This window comes from Etheostoma cragini, chromosome 12, assembly GCF_013103735.1.
Source record: "Etheostoma cragini isolate CJK2018 chromosome 12, CSU_Ecrag_1.0, whole genome shotgun sequence".
Taxonomy (NCBI): Eukaryota; Metazoa; Chordata; class Actinopteri; order Perciformes; family Percidae; genus Etheostoma; species Etheostoma cragini.
This window is the reverse complement of record NC_048418.1, coordinates 21,425,796-21,453,544: the sequence shown is the minus strand read 5'-3', so window position 1 is coordinate 21,453,544 and position 27,749 is coordinate 21,425,796. Positions and strand designations below refer to the sequence as shown.

The 27,749-nt window shown below is 41.4% G+C and overlaps 3 protein-coding genes and 1 long non-coding RNA gene across 5 annotated transcripts in view; 2 read left to right on the top strand and 2 right to left on the bottom strand.

Moving 5' to 3' along the window:
- The first annotated feature begins 4,659 nt into the window (after positions 1-4,659).
- On the top strand, positions 4,660-18,115 carry pif1 (PIF1 5'-to-3' DNA helicase homolog (S. cerevisiae)). Of its 2 annotated transcripts, XM_034887567.1 has the most exons (13): positions 4,660-4,791; positions 5,070-5,630; positions 6,394-6,517; positions 6,725-6,850; positions 7,891-8,044; positions 9,344-9,458; positions 10,337-10,443; positions 10,644-10,783; positions 11,423-11,529; positions 11,685-11,772; positions 13,579-13,724; positions 16,851-17,042; positions 17,277-18,115. In XM_034887567.1, the coding sequence occupies exons 2-13, from the start codon at positions 5,079-5,081 to the stop codon at positions 17,328-17,330; spliced, it is 1,905 nt and encodes a 634-aa protein (XP_034743458.1). In that variant the 5' UTR covers positions 4,660-4,791; positions 5,070-5,078; the 3' UTR covers positions 17,331-18,115. The 2 variants fall into 2 exon arrangements, with proteins under 2 accessions (XP_034743458.1, XP_034743457.1); XM_034887566.1 differs by lacking the exon at positions 4,660-4,791 and having other exon boundaries at positions 5,039-5,630.
- LOC117954098 lies at positions 10,043-25,569 on the bottom strand. Its single transcript, XR_004658736.1, has 3 exons — positions 25,556-25,569; positions 14,003-14,006; positions 10,043-10,133 (listed from the first exon to the last, which is right to left on the bottom strand). It is a non-coding gene; the product is annotated as an uncharacterized LOC117954098 (long non-coding RNA).
- Positions 17,993-21,881, bottom strand: LOC117954093 (cytochrome b-c1 complex subunit 6, mitochondrial-like). Its single transcript, XM_034887597.1, has 4 exons — positions 21,727-21,881; positions 21,436-21,486; positions 18,299-18,460; positions 17,993-18,165 (listed from the first exon to the last, which is right to left on the bottom strand). Exons 1-4 carry the CDS (start codon positions 21,772-21,774, stop codon positions 18,133-18,135), a joined length of 294 nt encoding a protein of 97 aa, XP_034743488.1. The 5' UTR covers positions 21,775-21,881; the 3' UTR covers positions 17,993-18,132.
- nsun4 (NOP2/Sun RNA methyltransferase 4) overlaps positions 22,007-27,749 on the top strand; it is a 7,354-nt gene continuing 1,611 nt past the window's right edge. The window contains exons 1-7 of the mRNA XM_034887572.1: positions 22,007-22,149; positions 22,603-22,822; positions 23,829-23,994; positions 24,163-24,317; positions 24,421-24,581; positions 24,671-24,795; positions 27,470-27,602. Coding sequence (XP_034743463.1) covers positions 22,054-22,149; positions 22,603-22,822; positions 23,829-23,994; positions 24,163-24,317; positions 24,421-24,581; positions 24,671-24,795; positions 27,470-27,602 — 1,056 coding nt within the window. The 5' untranslated portion in view covers positions 22,007-22,053. The remainder of the gene's footprint in view (positions 22,150-22,602; positions 22,823-23,828; positions 23,995-24,162; positions 24,318-24,420; positions 24,582-24,670; positions 24,796-27,469; positions 27,603-27,749) is intronic.

Below are 27,749 nucleotides of genomic sequence, written 5' to 3'. Positions count from 1 at the left end.
TTTGGTGTTTTAATGGGTTAGTGACAAACCAATCTAACAAGCAAACCAACTAATCGAGGCAGCAGTAGACTAACAAATCGAGTGTTCTGTCAGGTACAATTAATGTTTTGTCAATAAAGTATGGTGGCTTTGAAGAGAACAAAGATACTGGCTTCAGTTCCTCCACCGTAAAGTTAGACGGGAATGTCTGATGGCAAGGTAAAGTGTGGAAACAATTCTATATAGTTCGTAAACTTGAACCAAGCCCACCCAATTTGGGGCCAAAGGGCCCAAGCCCTTCATTTTTGCCCGAAATGGCATTTGACATGCTCATGATTTGTATTTTCATGATTCGTATTGCAATTTGTAATATTTGGATCTGTAAAATCCTAACTGTAAAGATTACAAAAGGTACATTTTTTTCAGCTGAAAAGGGCTGTTAAATGTTCCTTATTAAACTACGTATTCTTTATCTTTCCCGCTCCCCCTAAAGTTCTACGTATCTTACGTCACACATTATTTAATACATTTATTTTACATTTTAATGAGACATCATTTCACATGGCATTGAAACTTTCACAAATTTCACAATGTATTTTTGGTCCGCCACCTGAAAGAATGGGCACCTCTAAATAAATTGACAGATTTTTTTTGCTGGGCCTTTTTTAGGTGGAAAAATAGGATTAGCTGCTGCCCCAGTCCACGGTATTACTTTGCGCCGGTACTTGGAGCGCTGGAGGCGTGTCAACCGCCATCTACTGTAACTGATACACTGAGTTTGGATAAGTACCTCATAAATCCCCAGTCCAGACGAGCAGTTGAGAAAGACAATAACATTAGACCCCTTTGTGGCATGCTCTACCTGAGGTGTGGAAAGTGTGTAATTTAGTGTGTGTGTTGTGTGTGTGTGTGTGTGTGTGTGTGTGTGTGTGTGATCACATTCTGTAAGTCATTCTGAACTACCGGCATCCACTCTCCACTCACTCAAAACAAAAAGTCTAGGTAGAGGTTTGGGACTTGAATGAATAAGGGAAAGAATGTGTCATATATGAGGAAAGACTGACTCATTTAATTTAATTAACAGATATTTTCTTCTGTGTATTGTTTTATAAAAGCTAAGCAGATATTTTCTACTCTCTTAGTTTTGCATTGCCAGACCTTCTTCCACAGCGCAGCGAGGGAAGGTATGACAAGTCCACACAGCATTCAGGGATGGGAGAAAACGAGTTCTGGTTTATTGGCATTTCTTTAAACCAATCACAATCGTCTTGGGCGGTGCTAAGCTCTGGAAAGAGCAATAATGTTGCTGTAAAACAGCCTCGGGAAGGAACTTGTTTTGGTGGAACGTGTACGTTCACAAGTTGTTTTAGTTCAGGACAGATTGTCTAGCTAGCTGTCTGGATGTACCCTGCAGAGATCTGAGGACCAGGTAACCATAGTCCTCAGAAATCCACCGGAGTATAAAAACATACAGTATGGAAAAGGAAGGTGACAGAAATCTGGCAAAAATTAGGGACATCTGGCGGAGCAATCATCTAAATGAATCGTCATCGACTACTCTTCTCTTTACCCTCTTCTGGAACATGAAGGGTAAGATGAATATATAGTCTACAACTTGTTTTTCCTGATCCTATCCCTCTTCATAAATTATTAAAAATGAATCAACCACAAACACACATATCACCCACCTTAGAGAGCATGTTACAGAGTGGCACATAATTAGAAGCCCTGCAGCCATAGTCAGCGACCATGTGTGTGTGTGGGTGGATGGATACATAAATAGCTAGGTGGATGTGCTCTTTCTTTCATTCAACAGGGTTTACAAAAGGTGTTTCTGTCTGTAACTCTGCAAGGACACACATCATTGAAAAGGTACTGCAAGAGAGAAGAAGAGTAGGAAAGACAAAAGCAAAGAAGAAAACTAAAGAAAGGTAATTATGTAATTGTTGCACTCGTATGTCACCCTTGCAGCATCCGTGCTCTGTGTTCATATGTTCAGGGCCAGAATGAAACCTTCATTAGCTCATGCCAGATGGGTCACCAGTTACTCAGTGTGTGAAAAATGTTTCAGCTTCAGAATTATGTCAAGATCACAGCACAACATCACGGCAATATTTAAAAACACATTTAGTCCTTGTTATTTATAGGCACCAACATTCACCATCTATCCACACAATGATGAGAGTGTTAAAGGGCTGGTGCAAAATTGCAAATAGTGATCTTCCATGCCATCTCGCTATCTTAAAATACTCAGTACACAACCCTAATGAAAATGTGTTTGCATATTACTGCTGAGAGGCTTGTGAGCTCCAAATGCATTTAAAGGATCATGGCGCACTTATTACTTAAAGCTTTTAAATATCCCTGTAATGCACATTAGATGAATATTTTCAGGTTCACAAAGAGCTGGGAAATCTCTGGTGCTGCTGTTCGGTTTGTGTTCTTCTGGATTACAGAGTATTAAAAGTGGTTGTGCTTTCGACAGAGCTGTGTGATGTGTTGTGCTCATGCTTGCCGCATGGGCCAGACGATCTGCGCAAAAATCAGAAGCTAGCGTTTGCCATTAACATGCCTTCTGTTCAGTTTATACAAGCACAAGCAACTTGAAACCATAGCAGGGGGGGGGGACAAACCACCTCAGAGTCAGACTAGTCAGACTCATTTTGGCCGACCTGACATGTTTGGGTGAAAGGCGGGCTCTGCCGGCAGTCGGACTCAAATGACCAATCTGATTGGTGGAGTGCTACCCCGGAAATGACCAGTGGGATGAGTGTGACTAGAGTCTCAGAAAATCAGCAAGATTCCGCAAAAACATGACATATTTCTCCCTTAACCCTCATGTTGTCCTTGGGTCAAATTGACCCATTTTCCTATATCATTGTTCTTTTTAACTACCCAAAATAACATGATTAATTCCACACAATGCTCTTTTGCACGTACAAATCTCTACTTCCATTAATTTTGTGGTGTCTCATTCCATTTTATAGCATTTGGAGAAAGAAAAAATTGAAGTGGTTTTGAAATAGTATTGAGTAAAAGTTGACATATTCCAGTCTGTGATTATCCATCAAGGTACATTCCTTTAATTTTAGTCTAAAAATTCCTAATTTCTGCTTTTCCAACTCAAACATTAGGTATGATTTCCCAAAAATGTGTTTTATTGACCATAAATTCCAAAAATAACTGTAAAACTAAAGTTAATATCCTGCAATCATAATTACGTTTTGCTTTACAAATCAACTTGCCCCATTACATTTTCTTCCTCCTCACCTTTTGGATTGAAAAGACATCTTCTAGATGCTGGCTGATGGTTAGCGTGTATTAGTGTGAAACTCACTTCTCACCCTGCCTCTCCCAGGTGATTTCCCCCTCCACAGCTGAAAGATCGGGGTGGTTAGTCCCTCTAAAATGTTTTGGGTTTACTCAACCTTGTCTAATGACGGAGACTCGACTGTGAACGTATGTTCTGCCCTCTCAACAAGCTACACACAGTCACACGGAAAGTACCTTTAAATATGTGAACATGATTAAAGTCGCTTTTGTAACAGCGTAAAGAATCCCACACTATGTGGGATGCAATTGGGTATTATTTTATGATTAAAAGATAATTAGGGTGTGATGAAGCAATGGCAGGAGAACCCGCTTATACATGTTTTATTGTTTGTTGCCCATTTTGCATCATAATGTCTATAATTAATATTCATGATCACAACCGCATGGGGAAGTCAGAGCTGCAGATCTTGACATTCCCCTTTGAAAAAAGTTGGATAGTTCCTTTCTTTGGTGTTCACTATTTTTTGAGGATGTACTACAACTACACCACTAATTACAAAGTAGTGATGACCAGTGCTGGTTAGATTTTTCAAAACATTGTAATGTATAATATTATCATCTCCCTCCGGCAGCCATCCATTTATTCTTACACATAGATCACTACTCTGAGCTCTCAGTTATTAAACCATCCACCCATCCTGTGTTTTATGCACAACATGTCCACCAGTTGAAATCACAATCAAGTATTTTAATTAATAAGCAGTTTCACAGTGCTGATATGACCCACATTAGTTCAGACAATAGAGAAAATAAAAGAGTGTCTGTATTTCATATTGAAAATTTATGAGTTTCTCTATTTCCCTCCAAATCCATAAATATTGTCATAAATATAGGAATAATCTTAAAGGGGAAAACATAATTGAAATGTGGGTAAATAATTGTATGATAATAACGAATTATTATAAACACAAATCTCGGTTTGCAAAAACTCCCTCAGTGTGAATGCACTACAAAACAAACTTTCTATGTTCAAACAAAGGTATAAAAAGGTCAATAGCGCCTAAGCATAGACCGTAATATAAATGTTTTAATATTAATTAATATTAACCGTCAATACATATACAGTCTATGCACCTAATTCAGGAAACGATGTACACTTACTGTATGTCTGAATGTAGCTTTCCTATGGTGGATGCTTATGAACATTGTCAAAATGAAATAATTTTGTTTCAAAAAGAAAAAAAGGTTTTCTATTTCTGGATAGCCATGTGTATTTCACACAACTATGACGTCGCTAGTCACAATAACACCGATTGGTCGGTGCAGCCAGGGGGCGTACCTTCTCTTACTTTCATTGGGTGCTTTGTTAAACCCCCGCACCCTGATTGGTCCGCAGCGTCGCTCAGCTATTGGCTGAATTCACGCAGCGACAATTTGAAAATCGGTTCCTCGCTTTCATGGTCTGGGGCAGTATCTGCACGGAAAACGGATCAGAGACAAAGATTCTAACCTGTTCTAAAAACAAAGGTAAGAGCTGAAGTAAAGGTTTGCCTGTGACTCCATTTTCAGTTGACTTCGATCACTCAGTTATGTTTAAATGCAATGATGTAGCGAGCTCACGAGGCTTGATGTTGGAGTTGATTGAACGGAGCACAGCAGCTGCGCTGACATCACATTGTTACAGTCCAGGGTTTTAAAAGCCGAAACACTGTTCTGTTTCATTCACCGTGGTTGAATATTTACTTGAAACAGCCTGAGAAACTGTTTAGTAGCCTACTGGCCTCACATGTGAACTCTTGTACCGTATTGGGCAAAAGGTTGCTGCGATGTTAGCCGGGGAGGACGGCGGCCAGCTGCAGTGCTGCGTGGCCGTGGAGCAGCTCAACACCTCCGGCCAGGCCACCCGGAGGCAGCTGATCCGTAAGGCCTCGGTCGTCCTGGGCCGGAACGAGTTCCACGAGATTATCCTCCGCGTCCACGACGGGAAAGTGCCACAAAATTACCATTTGAACGAATTCAAACTTTTCACCAAGTTCGCCAGAGAAGGGAAATGCACCGTCAAGCTGCTCCGTGAAAACATCCAGGTGCTCATCTCCAACTGCCCCCCTGACCGGCTCAACCTTTTCCTCAAAACCCTGAGCATCAAACATCAGGCCCGGCTGAGCAGCAAGCCTCTGAGCGGCCGAGAGAAGCTCAAAGCCGGTCTGCCCCGCAGCTTCGAGGCCATCAGCCCCCTGCAGCAAAAAGACATCCAGAAGGTGAATGAGCTGAGGGGTACAGGGGCCCCCGCAGGGCTGGCAGAGCGGACCAATAGGATGACTGGAGCAGGAACAGGACAGCAGGTCAAAAGGTCCAGGAGTGACACGAACTTCAGCCCAGTGAGTTGAACACACACAACACTTCATTAAAGTGTCTATTAGTAGCAGACTACCAGTGGGGTAATATAACTAAGTACATTTACTCCAGGCCTGTGCTTTAGTTGAAATGGGAAATACTTGTACTTTGAGTCTTTTCTCATCATGCCACTGTCTACTTCTGCTCTGCTACATTCCAGATGAAAATATGGTACTTTTAACTCCACTACATAATTACTATACAAAATAGATTGTTGCACACAAAATGCATGTAGTTTACACAATACCATAAATGAAACTACCCAACAATATAACGGCCTACAAGTCCAGCTGAAATTATTGCATTTCATTTAGCTGACGCACTTATCCAAAGCAACTTACAATGGCTATCTATTTGAGGTTGCACGCCTCTGGGGCAACAAGGGGTTGAGTGTCTTGCTCAGGGACACATTGGTTGATGTATCAACCCACGCCAAAAGCATGCGTCAGATCCACTGCACCACCACCACCACCACCCGTGAAATGAGTAAAACCATTAAACCCTTAGTTGATAATAGTCCATTTTAATGGTGATACTGACAAACTTTTACTCAATGCAGTACTCTTACTTATAAAAGGTCATTATAACAGTACGGTATTCGTACTTTTACGTACGTAAAGCATCTGAATACTTCCACCACTGTCAAAGCAGACCACTGCACCAAAGATTTCCCCCTTCTGGATAGATTTTACGTGCTCGCTCTTATCTTTTCGGCTAAACGTGTCACTGGCTGTTTGACTGTTTCAGGTAAAGGCCAACCCGAGCAAGAAGCCCATCCTGTCTCTGCCAACACGTAAGCTGAATAAAGAACAGGCGGCTGTCCTTGGCGCTGTGTTGAGTGGCAAGAACATCTTCTTCACTGGAAGTGCAGGTGTGTGTGTGACAATAAATTGAAATTCCAATGTCACGGTTTGTCATATTTATGCTTGTTCCGTACAATGGTCTTACTGAATTACAATTTTAGGTATTTTGGCTTTGACGTTTCCGCACCAGAAATCTGCTTTCATGACCCATTTATGGTGTTTGGTGATTTTTAAAGAATAGTGTTTTGAGCTCTTTTTTGGGTGTGTTTCTTCAGGTACAGGAAAGTCCTTCCTTCTAAAGAGAATCATGGGATCTCTTCCTCCAAAGAGCACATTTGCCACAGCCAGCACAGGAGTGGCCGCGTGCCACATTGGAGGAACAACATTACACAACTTTGCTGGTTAGTCAATGTGTCTCTTGGGAGATGAACTTGATTTGAAGACTGATGCAAATATGTCTTTGGAAATAACGTCACCACGTTACTGGTGCAAGATGCATCAAGAAGTTCATTTTTATGGCATGTTATCCAAATAATTGTTCATTTTGCCCGTATCAACAAAAGGCCCATCCTGAATGTGTACTGTACTATTAACTATTAGTATACAGTAGGGATCCCCAACAGGGGGTCTAGGGCCTCAAGGAGCTCAAGGAGGCTGCCAAATTATTTTTAAAAAACATGAATCAAACATATTAATAGCAGATGTAAATCCGCACTGCTTTCTGGCCTATAGGTAAGGTAGCCATCCACAGATCCAGTTAATCCTAAGGACTCAATGTGCCACATGTATGGTTAACATATAAAATCATGCCAATTATTTAGATAGCTTAGTAATCTAATTTTCATCTATCAAAAGTAAACAAATGCCTATGTCAATCTCTATCTCCAGATTGGTAGTTTTTATCCTAAAACCCCACAGATCAGTGCACTGATGAAACCATGAAAAGCAGCAAATCCTCAAATGGAGCCAGTGAAATGAATGTTTCCTTCCAAAAAAATTACTGACACCATTTTCTATTGATCAACTTTTATTTTTTATTTTTTTTTAATACAAAGACAACAGCTCTTTGCATCTGTTTCTTCTTATGTGCTAGTAGAGTTGCCGCCTTTGACTCTGAGGGCTGCACAATTAATCCCAATTTTATCGAAATCGCAAAATGAACTAGTGCAATGTCCAAATTGCAGGGGGCACAATATTTTTGTTAAAGGCTAAATTTGTCAAATCTTTCTAAAATAACTTGTGGCGCTGCAGATACATCCCGACATACAGACTAAAAACATCTTTGTTTAGTACAGATCCTCGGGGGGAAAGAAAAAAAAAACTGTCTCTCCACTTTAACGGATGCTTGTAATTAAATCTCAATATACAGCGGAGTGTGAATTGAGTATCTGCACTGGTGTTATTCATTTGTGTCCCCGTCTGACCACCTGTCTCTGTCCAGGCATCGGCTCCGGCTCGGCGCCGCTGGAGCAGTGCATCGAGCTGGCTCAGCGGCCCGGCGTGCTGCAGCACTGGACCAGCTGTCGGCACCTCATCATCGACGAGATCTCCATGGTGGAGGCCCAGTTCTTTGACAAGCTCGAGGCGGTGGCAAGGTGAGACATCTGTCTATTTATTTAAAAAAAATCTCCTTATGGTGCCAAAGCAAATTGTTATAGTAGTCTTTAGTAAGCAGTACAGGTTGTCTTCTGGGGGGAGAGCTTTCATGTGTGTTCGCCTGCTGTGCGTCATTCAAGGCAGGTGCTCATTTGTGTCCTAAGTGGCTGCTGCAACTGTCAAATTACATTTACATGTTTGGGATTTACAGTTGTGTCGAATGTGGACCTAACTCAGAGGCTGCCCAAAACATGAATTATGGTAATATTCTTAACCATTGTGTTGTCTTCCCTTTAACCAGGAACTTGTTGTCCATCAGGTCAATGTGAATTGTTGTTGTTGTTGTTGTTGTTGTTGTTGTTGTTGTTTTTTTTCAGCATTTGCCTTTTTTTCTTTTTTTTTTAATGCTTTTGACACTTTTAAAAACGTTTTTTGTTGCTTTCCTTCAACATTTTATTTTAACTTCATCGTCAATAAACCTAATTTATATGTTATACCAATTGTTTTAGTTAAAAAGGCAGAAATTATGAATTCTTTTGACCAGGATTAAGATCAAAGGATGTTAAGGAATCACAGACCGGTTTATGTCAACGTTTAGTCACGATACTGTTTTAAAACCATTTAAACATGTTTTCAGATGTTATAAAAATTGAATATAACAACCAAAATTCAATGAATGTAATTATTATTTTTGCCTGCAAAGAAGGTTGTATGGGTTCCATACAATATACACCCATATCTCGGCTTTTTGGTTCAAAGAAACCCATATTTGGGATATAAAAAAACGGTAAACGTGTCAAATTTAAGATATATATAAGAACTGTGAGTGTGAGCTGCGTACCAAAGTTAAACAGCAGGCTTAAAATGATGAAATGTCTGTAATAACCCAAGTTGTACTACTAATGTTCGCTGTGTTGCAAAATTGTTAAATTCCCATTTTTTTCCAAGGGAACCTTGGGGACACTTTTAGATGTTACATGTTCAGCGACCTATATCTCCCCTCCCCTCAATACCCGCTCCCGTTATGGTGTTCCTCAGAGTTTCCCTGACAGTGTTCGAGCAGCAGACTCTCACCATGAAGAATTTTTGAATTGGCTTTGTGAGTTTCTGTGGTTCCAGTTAGATTAGATCATTCCCTCGGTTTTATTAAACCTCAGCACGCTCTGATGTGAGCTACACTGTGTGGCACATTGCACTGTAGGTTTATGAGATAAAAAAAAAAAATACATTTATCCGTATAGAAGATGGAATCACTGTTGATGTTCAGTGACACTTGTCCTGTCGCTGCACTCTTGTAGGTCGGTGCGGAGGTCTACGGAGCCGTTTGGAGGCATCCAGCTGATCGTGTGTGGCGACTTCCTCCAGCTTCCCCCCGTTTCTAAGGGAAAGGAGCGGGCCAGCTTCTGCTTCCAGGTCCGACCCCCGTGGGTCTCACTATGTCATTGTTAGTTTGTGTCATTGATTTAGAAACCCTGCTCAGTATGCTGATGGGGGGGTGGGGGGTTAGAGCATTTACACTGAAATACCAGAACATTTGAACAACAACATGGTGGCATCCCACTTCCCTTAAATTGCATCCCCCAGCTCTTCCACTTGCTTTCCTTCCCCACGTCATAGGTCTGATTTACCGTTGTGTGGAGTCTCCACGCAGAGCTTTCCCTGTGGCCTGGCGACGTTTGTTGCTCCAACGTGTTAAATCTTTTTTTGAAATGTGCACGTAAGGCAGAGTACCAGTGTCTCTACGTACCCATGGCGTTGATTTAAGGCAGAAGATTAAACCAGCCTTTAGTCCGTCCTACTGAGGAAACAAGGGAAGGATGCAAGGGGAGAGGAAAAAAGGAAATGGGTTTTTCTAGAGGGATGAGACGCTTTTACTCTGAGCCTTTGTTTACACATACGTGGTTATTTTGAACCATTGCCATTCGTTTACACTCTGAAAACAAGTCTTTCGAAAGACTCCGGCCAGAGTGGGAGGTTAAGGTAGCTGAGGGAGGAAGTGATATTTTCGGGATTCTGATTGGCTAACGTGGGCGTGAGCTTCTAGTTACACGGCCACCTACAGGTTGGGCAAGCTCTTGACGCCATTGACTAGATGGATGGATGGATGGATGGATAGATAGATCTCTATCCCAGAGTTTGGCTGTTTGGTTCGAACCACCCCAAACCAACCAACCAGACACAACACTCGGCATCTGTCCGACAGAATAGCTGCTTACTTCCTGAAGAGCATGCATGGATATTTAAAAATAAAAAAATGTTTGAACAAAACTAATCGTTTTCCTCTCCTGCAGGCCAGGAGTTGGCGTAAGGTCATCCAGGTGAACATGGAGCTAATGGAGGTGCGGAGGCAAACAGACCAGTCCTTCATCTCCCTCCTGCAGTCGGTGCGGGTGGGCAGGTACTTTTTTTTTTTTGTGTATATACAGTTAATGTGGACTCGGTGCACACACACACACATTCATATCAAACATCTGTAATGTGCTGTCTATTTAAGTGCATTACATGCATGCGGTTAGAGCTCAGGAAGGTCAGTTTGTAGTCTACACATTTGTGCTATGCTGCAAAAATTGGCTTTGTGTCTTAATAAACCCCATCCAGGGTGACGGAGGAGGTCACTGAGAAGCTGATGGGGAGCGCCTACCATCACATCGAGAGGGATGGCATCCTAGCGAGCAGGCTGTGCACACACAAGGACGACGTGGAGCTCACAAACGACAAGAAACTCCAGCAGCTGCCCGGTCTGAAGCGTTTATTCAGATTTTTGTATTTCCAGCTTGAAACGGGTGTTACTTCGGTTGGCTTGGGTGGAGGTGAAACTGATGAAGCAGGTGGCTTCAGTCATGTTGGGGGGACTTGTTAAAACCGGTTTCCTCCAGATATTTTCCTTCTCGGCCATGCGCCACTTTTCTTTTGTACCCTGTTCTGCTACACGTTTATGGTTTTGAAAGCACACAGCTGCACCAGAAAACAATAGTTTCTCAACCTACTGTTTTCATATATATTTTTATTTTCTTGTTTATGGTTTCACACTTTAGGGCTGCTCAATAATGGACAAAATCATAATTGCAATTATTATGGTTGATGAAATTCTGATTATCCAACACTTGTGGAAAGATGTTGCATTTATTGGAGAAAAAAACAAACAGTGAAAACAACTTTTAATTAAATACCTTTCTTGTGGACTTTTTTGTTTAATTCCCCTTAAAATTAATGTAAATGTGTATACATAAATATTGGCTGAGTCGAGTTATTGGTTTTGTGGTTGCACAGCCCTACATACTTTTTCTTTAGGTTCTTTACAAGATTGTTTGCCTGTGTCCCATCATGTTTTAGAACTCTTTTGTTTATTGTGTAATGAATGTCTCCTGGTCCCTTAGGGTCAGTGCGTGTGTTCGAGGCTCTGGACAGCGACCCGGCCCTGGTGAAGACCATCGACGCTCACAGCCCCGTCAGCAAACTGATCCAACTCAAAGTGGGGGCTCAGGTGTGTGTGTGTGTGTGTGTGTGGGTGTGGGTGTGTGTATGTTCGTTCCTTGTGATCCATACCTCTGCAATTTGGCGTGGATCATTGTCCTTTTGACGTGTCGAGAATACGTCGAGGCGACGCTCTGTAACGTGATGCTGCTTGCTCTCTTTAAGGTCATGCTGACGAAGAACCAGGATGTCTCTCGAGGTCTGGTGAACGGAGCGCGCGGGGTTGTCGTGGCTTTTGAGTGTGGCAAAAATGGCACGTGATTTTCTTTATTCCTCTTGAAATGTTTTGCAGAAATATTTTCTCAAAAAAGCCAGAATTTGTTTATCTTCTATATTTAGTTGTAATTATACCTTAGTGGCAACTGTAGACTTTAAGGCATAATCACTGGAGAAGCAGGCATGGGAGCTGACACGGAAGCTAAGCAATGTCCTGCTGTGGAAGAAGGCAGGCGTTACACATGCACCTAATAATGGCCCGGTTTAAAAAAATCAGTTTAAGGGTGAGCTTTCTTACGAAGGTTTTCACCGCTTTACCTTGCCGTCGCAGTCCTTTTTATAGCAGACTGATCTCGTGAAATGGCGTATGCATGACACGCCAATTCGTATGCCATTCTTGGCGTGTTATCTAGACGCATACTCTCTTTTCAGCGTGTTTATCAACGCCGTTTGGCCTCCATTGACTTAAACGACCTTGCAATAGCGTGGGAATTTACGCCATAGCGTGTAGTATGAAAGGGCAAAAATCTGTGCAGGCAGATTGGTTGGTATGGTGGATGGGTAAAACACAGGACTTTAACCCAGGAGTCCGGGGATCGTGTCCCGCTTGTCACGTTTCCTAAACTCAGCCGTCACTTTTTTTTTTTTTTTTTTTTTTTTTTTTGAACTAAAGCCAACCCCGTTATTTTCCTAAACCCAACCAATGTGTAACGTTTACTAAACTCAACTGTTGCGTTCGTGTGTATGTTTACGCCCGCTGTATTTCAGTCCCTCCAGGATTTCGCAGACTTTTTTTTTTTTTTTTTTGTTAAGATTGTTGCTGGCCAAAATGCCTGATGTTGCTGGAGCTTTTAAAAAAAAAAAGGTTTTTAGGAGACAGGAAAAGTTACAACAAGTGTTTTTTGAATTATTCTTAAACTTGTTTTGGGAGACTAAAATTACTCTGGGCTGGTTTTTCCTAGGAACCTTACCATAAAGGTTCAGGAGGCTGCAAATGTTGGGATAATATGAAAATGGCTGGTGGAGTTGAGATGAAAAACAATTTATTGAATGACTCAAATTTGAACGTGTGCCAGTGGCTTGTTGATCTTTACATAGTTAATCTCCTGTCCTGGCCTGATGAAGTTCTTATTGGACTATAACTTGTAATTGCACTTACAAAAACGAGCGGCCTTTTGCTGTACGTTTTGTTGTTAAAGGAGATGTTCGAGTCCCTTATGTCTCGCTAAACAAGGCCACTACGTTTAAGAAAGTCGGCGTATACATTTTTACTAATATTTATTTTCTTTCGTGTCTGGTGGCGTTGAAGAGAGCCTAGAGGGCTGTTTGTTGGCAAGGTAGAGCTGTGAAAATATTCTAAATATTGTGTATACAAAAACCCATATTGACTATGTAGGCCTGAAATAGGTGGCTGGAAAAAAAACTTGCTGTTGCGGTCCACAGCAAGACATTAGCTTAGCCTCGGGGGCGGTCCTTCCTGCTTCTCTCGGGCCGTGCCAACCGCCATCTACTGTAGAGGAGTACCTCCATATAACCACACACAAAATATCTACACAAAACTACTTTTTTTTTTTTATTTTAAGTTTAAGTTTCCCTTTAAATTGCATCCCCCAAGAGACTTATCTTTTGTTTCCACATATCTTTTGTTTGTTTGTTCTGGGATAAAATGACATGTGAAGTAGGGGCAGGACAATATAAGCATTATCCTTCTACCTGCTCCTGGATCGGATCGATTTGTTTAATCATATCTTTTATGTTTGAGAAAAGGAAACCTCCTGTTCATACAGTAAATCCTATTTTAGATTGTCATCCATCCGTGTGCTGACTTTGCCGGTTTCCTCAGGACTCCCACATGTGCGTTTCCTGTCTGGTGTCACCGAGGTGCTGAAGCCTGAGCGCTGGGTGTTTAAGTCCGGCGGGGGGGTCCACCTGAGTCGACAGCAGCTGCCCCTCAAACTGGCCTGGGCCATCTCCATCCACAAAAGCCAGGTCGGTACGCGCTCAGTCGCAGCACAACGTGCACAGAAATACTGAGGCAAACGCTCACCAAATCACTATCATGGCGTTACTTTCTCTTTGGGGAAGATGCTGTTCGGCGTTGCCATGGGACACCAGTGTTTTGTGCGTTTCTTTTGAACGCGTGACTCACTTGATCAATGGCAATTCAAACTCAATTGGCCTAAAAAGTTTTTCTTTTGTATTGCATTTTTTTGTTGTTGCCAGAGTGCTAGGAATAATAAAGTGAGGCTTGAGTGCGGTGTGGTAACCGGCCTCGACGCGCAATCGTTGTGCAGGTCATGGCTCGTCAACAATAACCCCGCGTAAGGCCGACGATCCATTCTATCTGTAACAGGTGATGGATGTTGAATGCAATCTCAGAAATTTATACTTTGTTCAGATAACAAGGAAAAAAGCTTTTATAACGTCTTACAAAAGGTACTGTATGAAATGACGTTTTAATCAATTTAATTTTAATTAAATGAATACATACATAAATTTACAAATGCATAAACAAGACGTTGAAATGCATCATGAAATAAACAAATGAGGCCATACATAATTAAATAAATGTAAATATTGATGTATAAATTCGTTAGATATATTAAATAGTTTTACCTATTTCATGGTCTTTTTATTTCATAAATCAACATTTATTTACTTCCATGGACTTTTTTTTCCTAATACCAATTATCAGCGGCTTTATTCCTAGCAGAGAAGGGGAGAACATTAAAAACTTGCGGTGCTAGGTAACTCTTCATCTTTTAGCATTTTTCATGAAATTGGCTAGAAATGATCACTACATATTTTTCCATATAGACATATAGAGTGTTCGAATTATACCAAGAGCCTTGGGGGGGTACAGCTATTTTAAATTTTCTACATGACATCATATGCATATTTATGACGTCATTACGCAATAATATGCATAAAGCTTAGTGGTGGTGTCAGCAACCAACCAGCAGCAGATCATCGTTCTCTCTTGGCCTCCAAGAGTGGACGTTACCTTCCAAAAATGGAATGTTGTTGTGGGCCCTCTGGCCGCATGGGAGTGGATGGGGGCCGTTGGAAAGACCGGGTGGGACCCCGCCCTTTAACAGGCGTGTTGAAGTCAAAAGGGGAAGAAACGGCCTTTGGCATAGGGCGGAAACTAATGATTATCGTGATGAGCCACAACTCTTAGATATTCAGTTTACGCTAGAGATAAAAAAAAATATATGATTCTGATAAATGAATATATATATATATATATATATATTAAAAGAAAAAGACTGTCAACCATGTTATGAGTGTTGGCTTTGCATAGTTTGTCCACCAGAGGACGCTCTAGAACGTCCCTGTTCGCAACATTTGTTTTTTTGTTCAAAGGACTTTAAGTTTCATCTTAATTATTAAAACTTATTTAAGTTTGTTTTTACATACATTTTATTTATCAGAACTTTAATATATTTTGAGTTCCTCTGTTCTGTGACAATAAAACAAATTATATTTTAGCGAGAACACATGAATAACTAATGTTAAGAAAATCTGTTTTTGTGACACGTTTCTGGATTTCTTTTTTTAAAACCTCGGCCTATCGGATTTTTAAATAACCAAATATTCGTATCTGACTTAAAAATCCTTATCTGTCGGGCTCTAGTTCACGCTCAAAGAAAAGTGAAGAAACTAGGAAGATAGTCACAGCAAGTGAAATAAACCGATGAATCAATTATCAAAATAGTTAGCAATTGATTTAATAGTCGACAACTTTCGGTTAATCTTTGCAGCGCTTCTTTTGTATGCTTCCTCTGGAAGTGGATTATATTCAGCCACCATGTTTCTGAAGACCTTCCCCATATTCTCCCGTATCATACACTTTTATTTTAGTTTAGTAATTTATTTCCAGATTTATGGGATTAGTGGGTGCAGCGATTACCCTCTCTATACAGTCCAGGCCCCAGGGTGTGTGGGGATGAATGTCTGGTGGCGTTGGGACTGCCCCGTCAGGCAATACACACCAAACAAACAGACAAACACGGTATCTAAATAAGGGCAGCATGCAAAGTCCGGCAATACCAAAGAGTATGCAGGTGTACACTGGAAAAGCATCTAAAGAGAATCGGGGCGTGAAGGCGATACTAGACATGGCGGAAGGACTAAATGGTGTATAGACTAACAACCGTAGTAATCCATGTTTGATCCTAATTGGATGCCGTGGGTGAGAAACTGCTGTAAAAAAAGCTCAAAACGTTGGACAGCAGAGAAAACAAGCCAAAGCTTCTGTATGAAGCCATTAAAAAGCACCAAAATAGGCTTGTTTTATCAAGGACGTTCAGGTATTCAGGTATCATTTTGAGGTTTAAATTGTATTTAAAAAAACAAAAAAACTGTTTAGTATGCACCACTACTTATCACTGACGGATGAAAGGACAGTCATTCAGTGTGTCATTTAGTGATGGAAAGAAACAGTGGCACAATTACGTTATGAGCATCTGAGCATGAAATTAGAGATGCGTTTTCTTTTTTAAATCTTGGCTCGCTCACTCACTCCCCCCCAGCCCCCCAAACCACGTCATCGGTATGTGAGCTTCCTAATGATGGCAAAGAAATATTATCAGAAGTTCCCACTCGGTTTCCAAATGACACAGCAGGCAGAGATTAGCTCTGGAGAGGTGAGCCCGCTGTTCATGGAGGAGAGTGCTACAGCGTGGTCAGACACCCTGCACACCGAGCCAGTATTACTGCTGCCCACAAACGAGCTCTAACAGCGTAATCATCAATCCCCACCAGCCGCCGCAGCAAACTCATATCCTCACCTCAGACTCTGAAATTGGTTAGATGGAAAAATGGGCCCCTCTGGGTAATTGAGTTCATTGGTCACGACCAACGTGTCACCATTGTTTGATCTACAGCAGAGGGGCTAAGTCATGGGGAAATGAAGGAAATCTCACACCTGCGTGTCCCTTCAAATAGAAAATCACCGTTGGGGTGTTGCCCATGATGCTTTGAATCTTGCTTTTGGACACTTTTTTTTTTTTTTAAATCTATCAACTCAAACAATGCTAATTTTTGAACTACAAATTGTCAGTACATCGTGGTTCGAGTTTTTCTGACCTGTAAGCAATGTTTTTGTTTTAGGGAATGACCCTTGACTGCGTGGAGATCTCTCTGGCGCGTGTGTTTGAGAGTGGCCAGGCCTACGTGGCGTTGTCTCGGGCTCGGAGCCTGCAGGGTCTGAGGGTCATGGACTTTGACCCCCGCGTGGTCAGGGCAGATCCAGATGTTCTTGTATTCTACAAGAGACTGAGGAAAGAGAGGCTGCTCATGCAGGTGCGTGTAGACCTCTCCCTGATGTCAATTCCTGTAGACTGTGTTGACTGATAACTCTGCTTTTTATTAATTAAAATACAATTCCTGTATTACAGAAATGACAATTGGAAACACAATTGAGGAATATCACTTGTGTTTAGTTGCAGTCACATTACAGTGGAGTGCCCCACAAGATCTCTTTAAAATACATTTTCACACTGTAAAATACTTTCCTGTCTCCACTGCCCTCTGCAGGCCTCCATGGAGGACTTTCTCGGCAACAGCAACAAAGAGAACTCTTGCAGGTGAATTCATCTACGTCCTCTGACATTATGCACTGTGTGCATGAGTTAGCATCCTGTTTTATTTCTCACGGGACAATTTGCTTTTCTTGAATGACTGCAATCACATGTGCGATCAGTCTCATGGTTTCTCTTTTAACCAGCAGCACTTACTGCCACCTTCTGGTCAGTTTTAAGAGCTTATTTTTAATTTATTATCATGATTGTTGATGTATTCCAATAAAGTTCTAGACCATCTATATCTCTGCATGGAGCAGTTTGTCCTAGAGCGTTCTTAGTGCCCTGCCTTTTGGACTTGTAGGGTAATGGGTGTATTTAGTTTTTGTATCAAATGGGTCAAATTCTGCAAATATCTTTCTATTAACATCAAACCCACAAGACAGCCTTCAGAGCTTAATGCTTGTACAGAGTATACAGTCCCTTTACAATGGTAACATTGAATAAGCCAATGCATTGGAACTACTGAAAACCTTTTTCCAGTTAGTAGAGTCATGACCAAACTTGAAGTGAACGGCATTTGCTGTTTTATGAACTGACCAGTGAGAATTGATAGTTTAAGCTCCTTCGTTGCACATCCTTTAACAACTATGATTCAGGTATTACCTATCCAAGCAATGACTCATATTCTACATACTGCTCCCGACCCAGTCAACACAAGTATGCACAGTATACAGGAAAAGTGGCATGTATTTACTCAAAGAACCCAATACAGTTAATTTACATTAATACACAGAAGAACATAGTCCTGATTTTACAACTTTAGCAGTAAATGGTCTACAGCTGCAAGTGGAGGGAGCTGAGCAGGCCGGTTATTTCACTTGGTGGAACAGCTTGTGCGCCACCTATGAAGACAAAGGAACACAAATAGCATCTTCACTGGAAGACAAAGGCACATAAATCAGCTTTCAAAAATCAAGTCATACAGTCTGGTTTTATATATGCCATTTGGCACATCATTTTCTCCACTTCACTCACACAATGGTCTCGTGCATGCAGGAAGTCAAACAGTTCTTCTGTGCATTCTTCAGTGGTGCTGGACCGGGAGCCGACTCTGGCTTCACATTTCTCCAGAAGCTCCTTGGTGTGCACACAGTGTTCAGTCTGCTCACACTTGGCTCGTATTACTTCTAGAGGGTCCTAAGAGGGACAAAAAGCAAATTATCTTATGGAAAATTGGGCATCATGAACACTTGCTTTACAATAAATTGTAACACCAACATAATTCCTTGCCCCCACCTTGTGATATTGAAGCCTGATTCTTCAGATCTATATATAGATGTACAAACACAAAACATTGAGGGATCGGAAACTTAAACAGCTCAGACTGATATGTTGAAACATGGTAGTAAGGTTGTATTACTTTACATAATGCTGGGCAGCTTGTGAATTTCCCATAACAATCAAAGTCCAACTAAGCCTATATCATAAATAGATTTATATTAATCTGCAAAGTAACTAGAAATTGAAGCTTTCAAATGAATATAGTGGTGTAAAAAGTACAATGTTTGGAGCTTAATTGTGGAGAAGTATTCATTAAAAATTGCAGACTTTGTATGTATTTTATCCAAACCAAATGTTCACTTTACCTCAATGTGGCCTCAAAACTTTGGCCTTTTATTTTTAATTTTTAGTGTCTATTTGCACCTCCGTTACAAATAGTTTAGGCCACACAGCTGAGCTATTCACATCCTATGAGGTAACAAAAACATGTTGCTTGCGTGCACCAAAATCATTACTACAGTAGGTAGTTAGTACCATAGACTGTATATTAACACACAAAGCATTCGGTTTGACGTAGTGCAGCATATGCTGCATTCTATCTGAATTCCAGCAGGGGGCGAGACGTGCATTTGCAAAAGGAGGTTGGTTTCTGTAGAAGTCTGAGAATATGACCCACTTCTTACTTCAGTAAATATTTTCATGAGTTTATGGTCTCAATTGCTAGATTTAAGTCTTCTGCAACACAGAACGATAATTGTTTTAATTATGGCCTCGTTGATTTTAAAATCTGTGATAAAGCAGGAGGTGCTTTAGCTCGTGGCTATGATGTGACTGCCAGTGAAAGTGTAACGTAATGATTGAGAGAGTGAAGAGTGTAAGGGCTCCTCCCTCTCATCTAAAATCGTCAACGTCGACTCAACGACTCAAAGCAGATCCCCACAAATCGATGGGTGACGTCACGCATGCTCTGTCAACAAATGTTAGAGTCAGTGGTTAAAACCTATTTATTGTATACAGTATGGTTACCCAGCAACCGAGGCTTAAGACACCAACGATTGTATTCGCTACATTCCACAAGAAATGATAGAAGAGTGGTTAGAACAGTGAGCTATGGCCCAGAAGTGTAGGGTTCTTTTTTCTTTCATTTAGGATTGGATCCTCCGCATGCCATTACTGACATCAGGGCCCGCCCCTTGGGTCAAGAGCCACGCCAGCGTTCTTGACCCTATCCACTAGGGCTGTACTCAACCAAAGAAAATCTTGGTTGACTGAAAATCGACTGGCGGGTGCGGAGGGGCGTAAAAAACCTATAAAATAATTAACTGTACTGTCCCGCAGTACTTGTCCTTGTAGGCTATAATCGTTTTTACCTAATTAATTTGCACTGAAATGAGACTCGTCTGTCGACTCTGACAGCGCTGCATCAGCGAGCTGTGCAGGTCCTCGCACGGAGGAGGTGTGGTGTGGCGTGCTGCCGCTGTATATGAACAAGTTCTTAAAACCTCAGCCCTTTACAACAGCAATGGGCCTCATATCCTGAGCAATATAGTCGACAATTCCTTCCGTGATATTATTTTTGCGTTTGGATGGTAGAGGCTTAACATCCAGCGGGGTCTGGGTGGGGTCTGGGGAACGCTACCGTAGTTGCAGGTGGGTGCGCCGGTAGTTATAAAACGATTATTAGACTACGAAATATGCCAATTCTGATATGTTTATATAGCCTACTCAAAACAGACAGGGCAACCTAACGCAGACAAGTTAGCTTACCGTTTTTAGGTGACATGCCATAGTCGAGCATTTGTAGTCGAGCTGCGATTTGCAAACTGTTGCTTGAAAACTTGCATTTGACTTTTTTCCGTTATCTATTTTTGTAAAATGCTGCCACACTGGTGATGTCTTGGACATGGTAGAGGAGGACTGACTGGAAATTAAACACTCACAATTAAATAAATATTCAGCAAACTTCTAAAAAAAAAGCTTTTTAGTTCTTTCTTCAATCTGTCCCCAGTGGGTTGGGCTAATCCAAAAAAAAGTGAAATCAAGGGGGGTGTTCTGAAGACAGACTGTTACCTGTGAAACAGGGGTGCTCTGAAAACACCCCTGTTAGCAATTAGTGCTTTCCACCCATAGACCATAACGGTCTATGCTTCCACCTGATGAAATTACCATGGCAAAAAAATCAACCAATCAGAATTTTGGTCGAACCAGAACGTATCGACCAATAAATCGACTAGTCGATCGGGAGATTACAGCCCTACTATCACCGTCTCTCTGAAGTGTGAGATATTAGACACTGCAACAATTTTATTTAGGCCACAGAGCAATATTCTAAAAAGGTGTAATACACTAATAGTATGATAAGTGTGTAAATAAAGTGCAGCCTATACAAATTCAGTACGAATGTCAACCACTTCTAATATACACTTGTACAAATGGCATGCATTGATAAACATATTCAAATAACAAACGCGTTGTGCATGCCCAGAGAATAGGCGGACAGGAGCTTTTATCCAAGGTGACATACAAAACACCAATTTATGTTAAATAATTATTTAAGTAAAGAATATAGGTGAATACAAGTAGGGGTGAAAGAAGCATATATTTGTTATATTATATATATATATATATATATATATTTGTACCAGACTGGGTTGAATAGAACACATTGCTGTGTGCACCAGTGCATAGCAGACACTGCTAATTGTAGCCATAGACTTTAGTCTATGATTGCACCAGGGGTGCAATAGCAACAGCTTATGTTTTTAATGCCTGTCCTTTGGCCTACTTTATGTATACTGTTGTGTAATACTTTATCAATGTTGTAGATTTCAGAGAAAGCTTTGTTTGTTTTCATACAAACACTTGATCAGACTTATGAAGAACATACATACCACCATTTCTTGCTCTTCTTCCTCCTCCTCTTCCTCCTCAGCATTTTCTTCCTGGTCGTTGACAATAGCAGAATAAATTACTTTTTTTTTTTTTTTTTTTAATAACAGCATGTTTTTTTTAAAACCTTTGCTCAAACCAATACCAGCGACTCTCAAGTCACAGTACATTAACGTTACACCGCTACACTAGCCAGCAGAGTCGGGGTACTATGCTGAGTTGTGTAATGTTAACTTGGCCAAACACACGTTTAAAAAGCGACTAAAAAGACAAATATTGGTATTTCACAGTACCTCCTCTTCGGGGTCGTCGTACGTGATCATCTTCCTCTCGAAAACCATGATTACGGCTGTGAAATTGCCCTAATAATTGGACAGAGGACAGAAGTCCAAGCTCCTTTGCTGCACTGCTTTTCGAGGACGTGAGGTCGTTCACGCGCAGGAAACGACGAGAAGGATCCCCGGAAAACGTTTCCTATTGGATGTAAATTGTAACTGAAGATGCTTTGGTCCAATCATTGGCTTAGTTTTCGTGTGCGAGTTCCGCCCACGCAAAAAATGCGCGAGGAACCAATATTCTTTACTGTCGGAGAAGACGGACCAAAAAAGCTGTCGCACGGCATGATGGCGCTGCTCTTTGATTCCAGACTACTACTAAGAAAAGTTAAAGATTTAAGGTGTTTAACGCCTAGAAGAAACCGGGTGAAGGAAAAATGGGTATGTTGTCAATGCAGAAATAGACAAAGCCGTAAATAATGGTCGTTATCTCTCAGAGATGTAAAATATATTTAAGTTTGCAGATATCCAGCATCTAGCTAGTCACATTGAGTAACCTACATGAAAGCTTTTTTGACAATAAGTATGGATACCGTGGCGAATTTAACCAATAAGACAAATAATGTCATTGTCTTTAGTTGTGACTTCTGTAGCTAAAGGTACAGTATTCATTAAAATTGTCTAGTAAGACATGATGATTATGTTGTTCCCTCATGCAGTGTAGATCCACGTATAGACATTTAATTAGATTTCCATTGAAGAATATAACTATGTACACTAAGATGGTCCCGCAGTTACCCATAACTTTTAAAATGTCACATAGCAACAAAATAGAACATTAAAGGAAGTTAAAATTTGAAATGTGTGTGTTTTGACCTCCCCGCTTTCTGACAGGCTGTCACACGTACCAAGCACCCTCCCACCAGTCTGGCCCTGCAGCACTTTGATGCCACCTACAGCGTCCAGCTGGGGAAGCTGTGGCCATCAGTCCGGGCTGCTTTGCTGTCCGAGAGGAAATATGGAGCCCTGCTCAATCATTTCTCCCATGATGCTGTTCTGGCAGACCTCGAAGCCCAGGGATGCAGGGACTTTGTCAGTGACACAGCTACAGAAAGTAGGTGTGCATTTCCCAAGGCTTACTCTACTTACTAACTTAATTTCAAGCATGGCACACAAACCTTAAACCAAGGCTGCCTAAATTCAGGGCCTCGGGCCAAGTTTGGCTTTTGATCCCTTTGTTTTGGCCAGCCATGGCATTTGACACACTCATGCTTATTCTCCTCTCATTGTGAAAGTGCTGTAAAATAGGCCTGCGCAATATACTGGTTAATCGTCCTCGCGATATCAACTGGCTCAAACGCATCGCAAAAGACACTCCAGCATTTTTTGGGTTAGTTGAAAGAACATATCAGTAGAAAACTACACTTCATAATATACAGTATACTTTTTTTTAAATTTTCCTTCCAATATCAACTGACGCAATTAACATGTCTGAGAAGGCTGCGTCATATAGCGAAAGACACTCAAACATATTTTGTGGTAGTTGAAAGAAAATATCAGTCTAAACTGCACTTTAAAAATGATCTTTTTTTGCCTTTATATTTAGTCAAATCAAAGAATGTTGAAAATGATTTCCCCTCATTTGTTACTTAAACAATAAGGAATTTGTTGTCGAACACTAAAAGCTGCAGAACTGACTATCTCTTAAAATCTAATAAGTTATCGCAATATTTCAGATTGCATATTGTCCTCATATCGTGCGGCCCTACTTTAAAATGTAACAAATGTTTTTATGATTTATAATATATTACAGTTTTACCGGGCTTTTCCACAATAAAATATAGCCACACTTTAGAGTGCCGCTGACTCCACGGCTGACACACCAGAAGCGCCTGGAAGTATGGTGGTGGCTATGGAAACTAAAACTTCCGCACTTTCAATTTGGAACTGATGATCCGATTCAAAACCAAATTTTTACCAAATAAATTTTAAATAAAAAAAAAACATTCCAACGCCCAGCCCTACTTCTCTGAAAGCTTCCCATTTTTTGTCCTGTCATTAAAAAGCACAATTATCTCTCCTCCATATGATCATATCTGCAGCCGTCATCGTTTCTGCAGCTCAGCCATGCTTGGAGCAGGAATCTGAGGTTGCCACTGATGAGGAATCTGTTTCTATGAAGAAATGTGACAGCGATGGTCAACAGCGACCTCCTCTACAGCTCAGTCGTAACATCAAGTGTCTGGTGTTTCCAAGAGGGGATATCACAAGATTCAAGCCTGCTAGGTGAGCCTCGGTGTTACTTGTCGGACAATAATTCGAGTCAAAGTGGTTAAACATTTAGACTCGAGGACCGTTTTCTCTCCCACATGGACCAAGAATGTGGCCATTATTAACAGAATGTTTTGGAGTTTTTACTCAAAGTGCCGACCAATTCTGCCTTGTCCTCCAAAGACCAGACATGTGTGGCTTATTGGGGTACTATCTGATGGACGCAGCGTCTGTGTTGCCGTGTCTCGCGCTTGATGTCCAAGAAGGACACAATGTGCTCGACCTGTGTGCTGCTCCTGGAGGCAAGACGCTGGCTTTACTTCAGAGCCAGGCTATAGGTAAGAGGACTGCTCTCGTCTCTTTGATTGTCTCACTTAGTGCTGTCGTTCCGTCTGTCAGTTCAGGTGCAGTTAACGTCCCCCCAAATCGTCTGCGTTAAAGGTTTTTTGTGTTTAAATGACGCCTCGGTGTCCCGGACGTTGCGACTGAGAAAAGTCCTCCACAGCTACATTCCTAAGCCGCTTTTGACGGACGAGAAGCTACGCGTCACCTCTTTTGATGGCACCAAATGGGGGGAAATTGAAAAGGACACCTTCGACAGAGTAAGTCATGTGATCAGGTTTCCAGCACCTGAATTCTTTTTGCATTTTTAACCGAATACCAACACTTTGCCAACCTCCCTTTTTTTCAGGTCCTTGTTGACGTCCCCTGCAGCACAGACAGACATTCACTAATGGAGGAAGACAACAATATCTTCAGTAAGAGCAGGACCGGTGAGAGGCGGAAGCTGCCAGAGCTGCAGCTGGAGCTGCTGCTGTAAGTTTTGGTGAAACTATAAAGATAACGGGTCATTACATTCTTCATGTCCTTTTTAAGTTTTTTTTTTTTTTTAGCAGTTGGGGCAGGTCTGTCCAAACAACGTCTTCTCAATTGGGATTGAACTGTATTTTCAATCCCAACTGACAAGTTGAACATTGTCCAATTAGAACAGAATCACCTTGGTGACGTTTTTGGTGGAGCTGTTTAATAGTCGACTCTGAAGAAAGTGAACAATCTGACAATAAAGCAGATCAACACAACGTTATGTGGAGTTAAACTGGACTGGAACTGCGACTACATTGTGCGTCTGCCCTATTTCTGATACCAAGGTGGCAGAATTTTTGCCACGGCGGGGCGCCCCTACAAAATGAACACTGAGGAAACACTCACATGGTTCCATTGGCATGCATGGTCAGCATGCAGTAAGGCTGCTAGTAGTCTGGATTAGAGTGCGGATCGGGCCGGATTTTTCTGTCCGAGGCCGGCCCGCGTCCGACAGAGCAGTAACCGAACCCGACCCGAGCCCGACAGGCATTAAGATATTTATGTCCGAGCCCGACCCTAGCCCGACACAGTTAAAATCGCATTTGTTTCTCATACTAATGACACATGTACGTTTGTTTGTGTGGGAAGCCCGCTTTTATTAACATCATATGTGGGGGATTATGTCAGTAAATCTGAGTAAAATAAATACCTTGCTTAACCTGTATTGATAAGCCGCCCCAATAAGAGATGCGGTAATTCAGCATTCACTCACACATATACTGTACATGTTTAGTTTGATGCCTTGCTGCCGCATCTGAGAATGTAATATAATAGGTTTACTTGATATAGCACCTTTTACAGACAAAGTAGCAAAGTGCTTCACATGATAAAAATTTGTAAAATACAGTAAGACCCAAACAGTAAATAAGCAAGCAAAAAAGAAAAAACAAACCAATAGAAATAAAAACCCAAAAGTTAGAAACGGGAAAAAAGAATGAGTTTACACAAAAAAATGTTCAATGCCTTATCGCGCTGATGTGACCGAGCCGAACCCGAGCATCCTTTCTAAAAATCTGTTAGAACCCGGCCCGGCCCGTCGGGCTCAGGTCGGGTATCCGTCCTCTAGTCTGGATCACTGACCGTCCACTTCCAGGATAATTAGTGATGTGTTGTCGTTGCTAACCCCGTTCTCTTCGTGATACAACAACAAACTTTGAGCTAGCAAGCTACAAGCTTAAACATGCAAGTTTTAAGGAAAATGTGGCCTGTGAAACAAGGTAGAGGTGCTTGGTTTTGTTGGGGAGTAATTGGAACGATTTACAAAGAAAGATTTGACAACATTCTTTTCTAACTGTGAAGTTTTGGAACGGATTTGTGGGATTGCTGTGGTCAAAGTACATCACCTAAGAGGTGGTGATGGCACAGGGGATATGTCTCTTGCCTTTGGTGTGGGATACATGTATCACTGAGCAAGACACTTAACCCATAGTTGCTCCAGAGGCATGCAACCTATAAATAGCAATTGTAAGATGCTTTAAATAAAAGCATCAGGTAAATGATGTTCGGATGTAATTTAACCATGTTTGCAGTTCATTTAAATAGCTCACGTTACTGTATTGTTTGAACAGTTACATTGATTTAATATTGTATGTGGCGGGGTTCAATTGTTCCACCAAAACAAGTTCCTTCCAGAGACTATTCCGCAGTGCCATAGTCGCTGCCTCTAGAGTGCAGTATTGCTATACTTAAACGTAAAAACATAATTAAAAGTTTAAACCGAAGACAAGCTTTTGGTGTTTATTGGGCTGAATGGGCATTCAGATATCAAGCACGGTTTCTCCCAAATCAAAGTTTACCTATCGACCCGTCTTCAGACCGCTTCCAATTTTCCAATGTGTGTGTGTGTATGTGGCAGAATGTTGAGAGCTAGAGTGGAGGGGATAAAAAAAATCATCTTGGTTCTCTCTCTATGACTTGCTCCCACGCCAACAATTCTACCTTGTCATGGACATCTTATACATCAAAACGTAGGTATTGTTGTCTAGTTAGCTAATGTGCTCATTTATGCAATATGAGTTATAATTTTCGCTCAGCGACCTTTTAAATGACAAGAGTTCCAAATCTTCCTCCATTCATTGCCATGTTAAACATTGTCCACATTTCTGAGCAAAACTCAAGGCAAAGCACTTTTTTTAAAATCGCTGTTATGCCCACATTTTTAAATTTATCCTCATAAATTTATGTATACGTTCAATACGTTCAAAGGTCTTCTGGTGCCCACAAGAACGTTATTATATTGATATCTCGTATCCTTTTGGTGATATGATCATTTGTTTGAGAGCTTGTTCGGTGTGTGAATAGCTGCAGTGTGACACAGCTGACAGGTACAGCAGGTGCTCCGGTCGTTAACTGGCTTCAGGCATCAACAGCTGTTTCATAGAAGACAGACTTGGAGAAGAAGTGTGAGTCTGGTTGGTTTAGCGCTAGCTTTGTCAAAGCTGTTTCTGGGAAACAGAAACGTCTTAAATAGGTTTTAAAAGTGATATACCTGAAGGGTTAAGACCCTTTTATTATTTAATACGTTTTATTGCTTTTTGGATGTGCACCAAGTAGGAGGCACACTGTTAAAATTTCTGGGGAATTTTCTAGTTTGATATGAAGTAAACAGCCTCTCTCCATCCTTCAGGGCGGGAATCGAAGCAGCTTGTCCAGGTGGGGAGATCCTTTACTCCACCTGCACACTCTCTCAAATCCAGAACCTGGGTGTGGTGGAACAGGCCGTCTACTTGGCTCGAGAGAACCACGGCATCCAGCTTCAGGTCAGTCAAAAATAGACAAACAGACAGAGACACACATACACGGGCCAAGACACACACCGACAGAGACACACACACACACACACACACACACAGACAGAGACACACAGACAGATCGACAGAGACACACACACACACACACACACACAC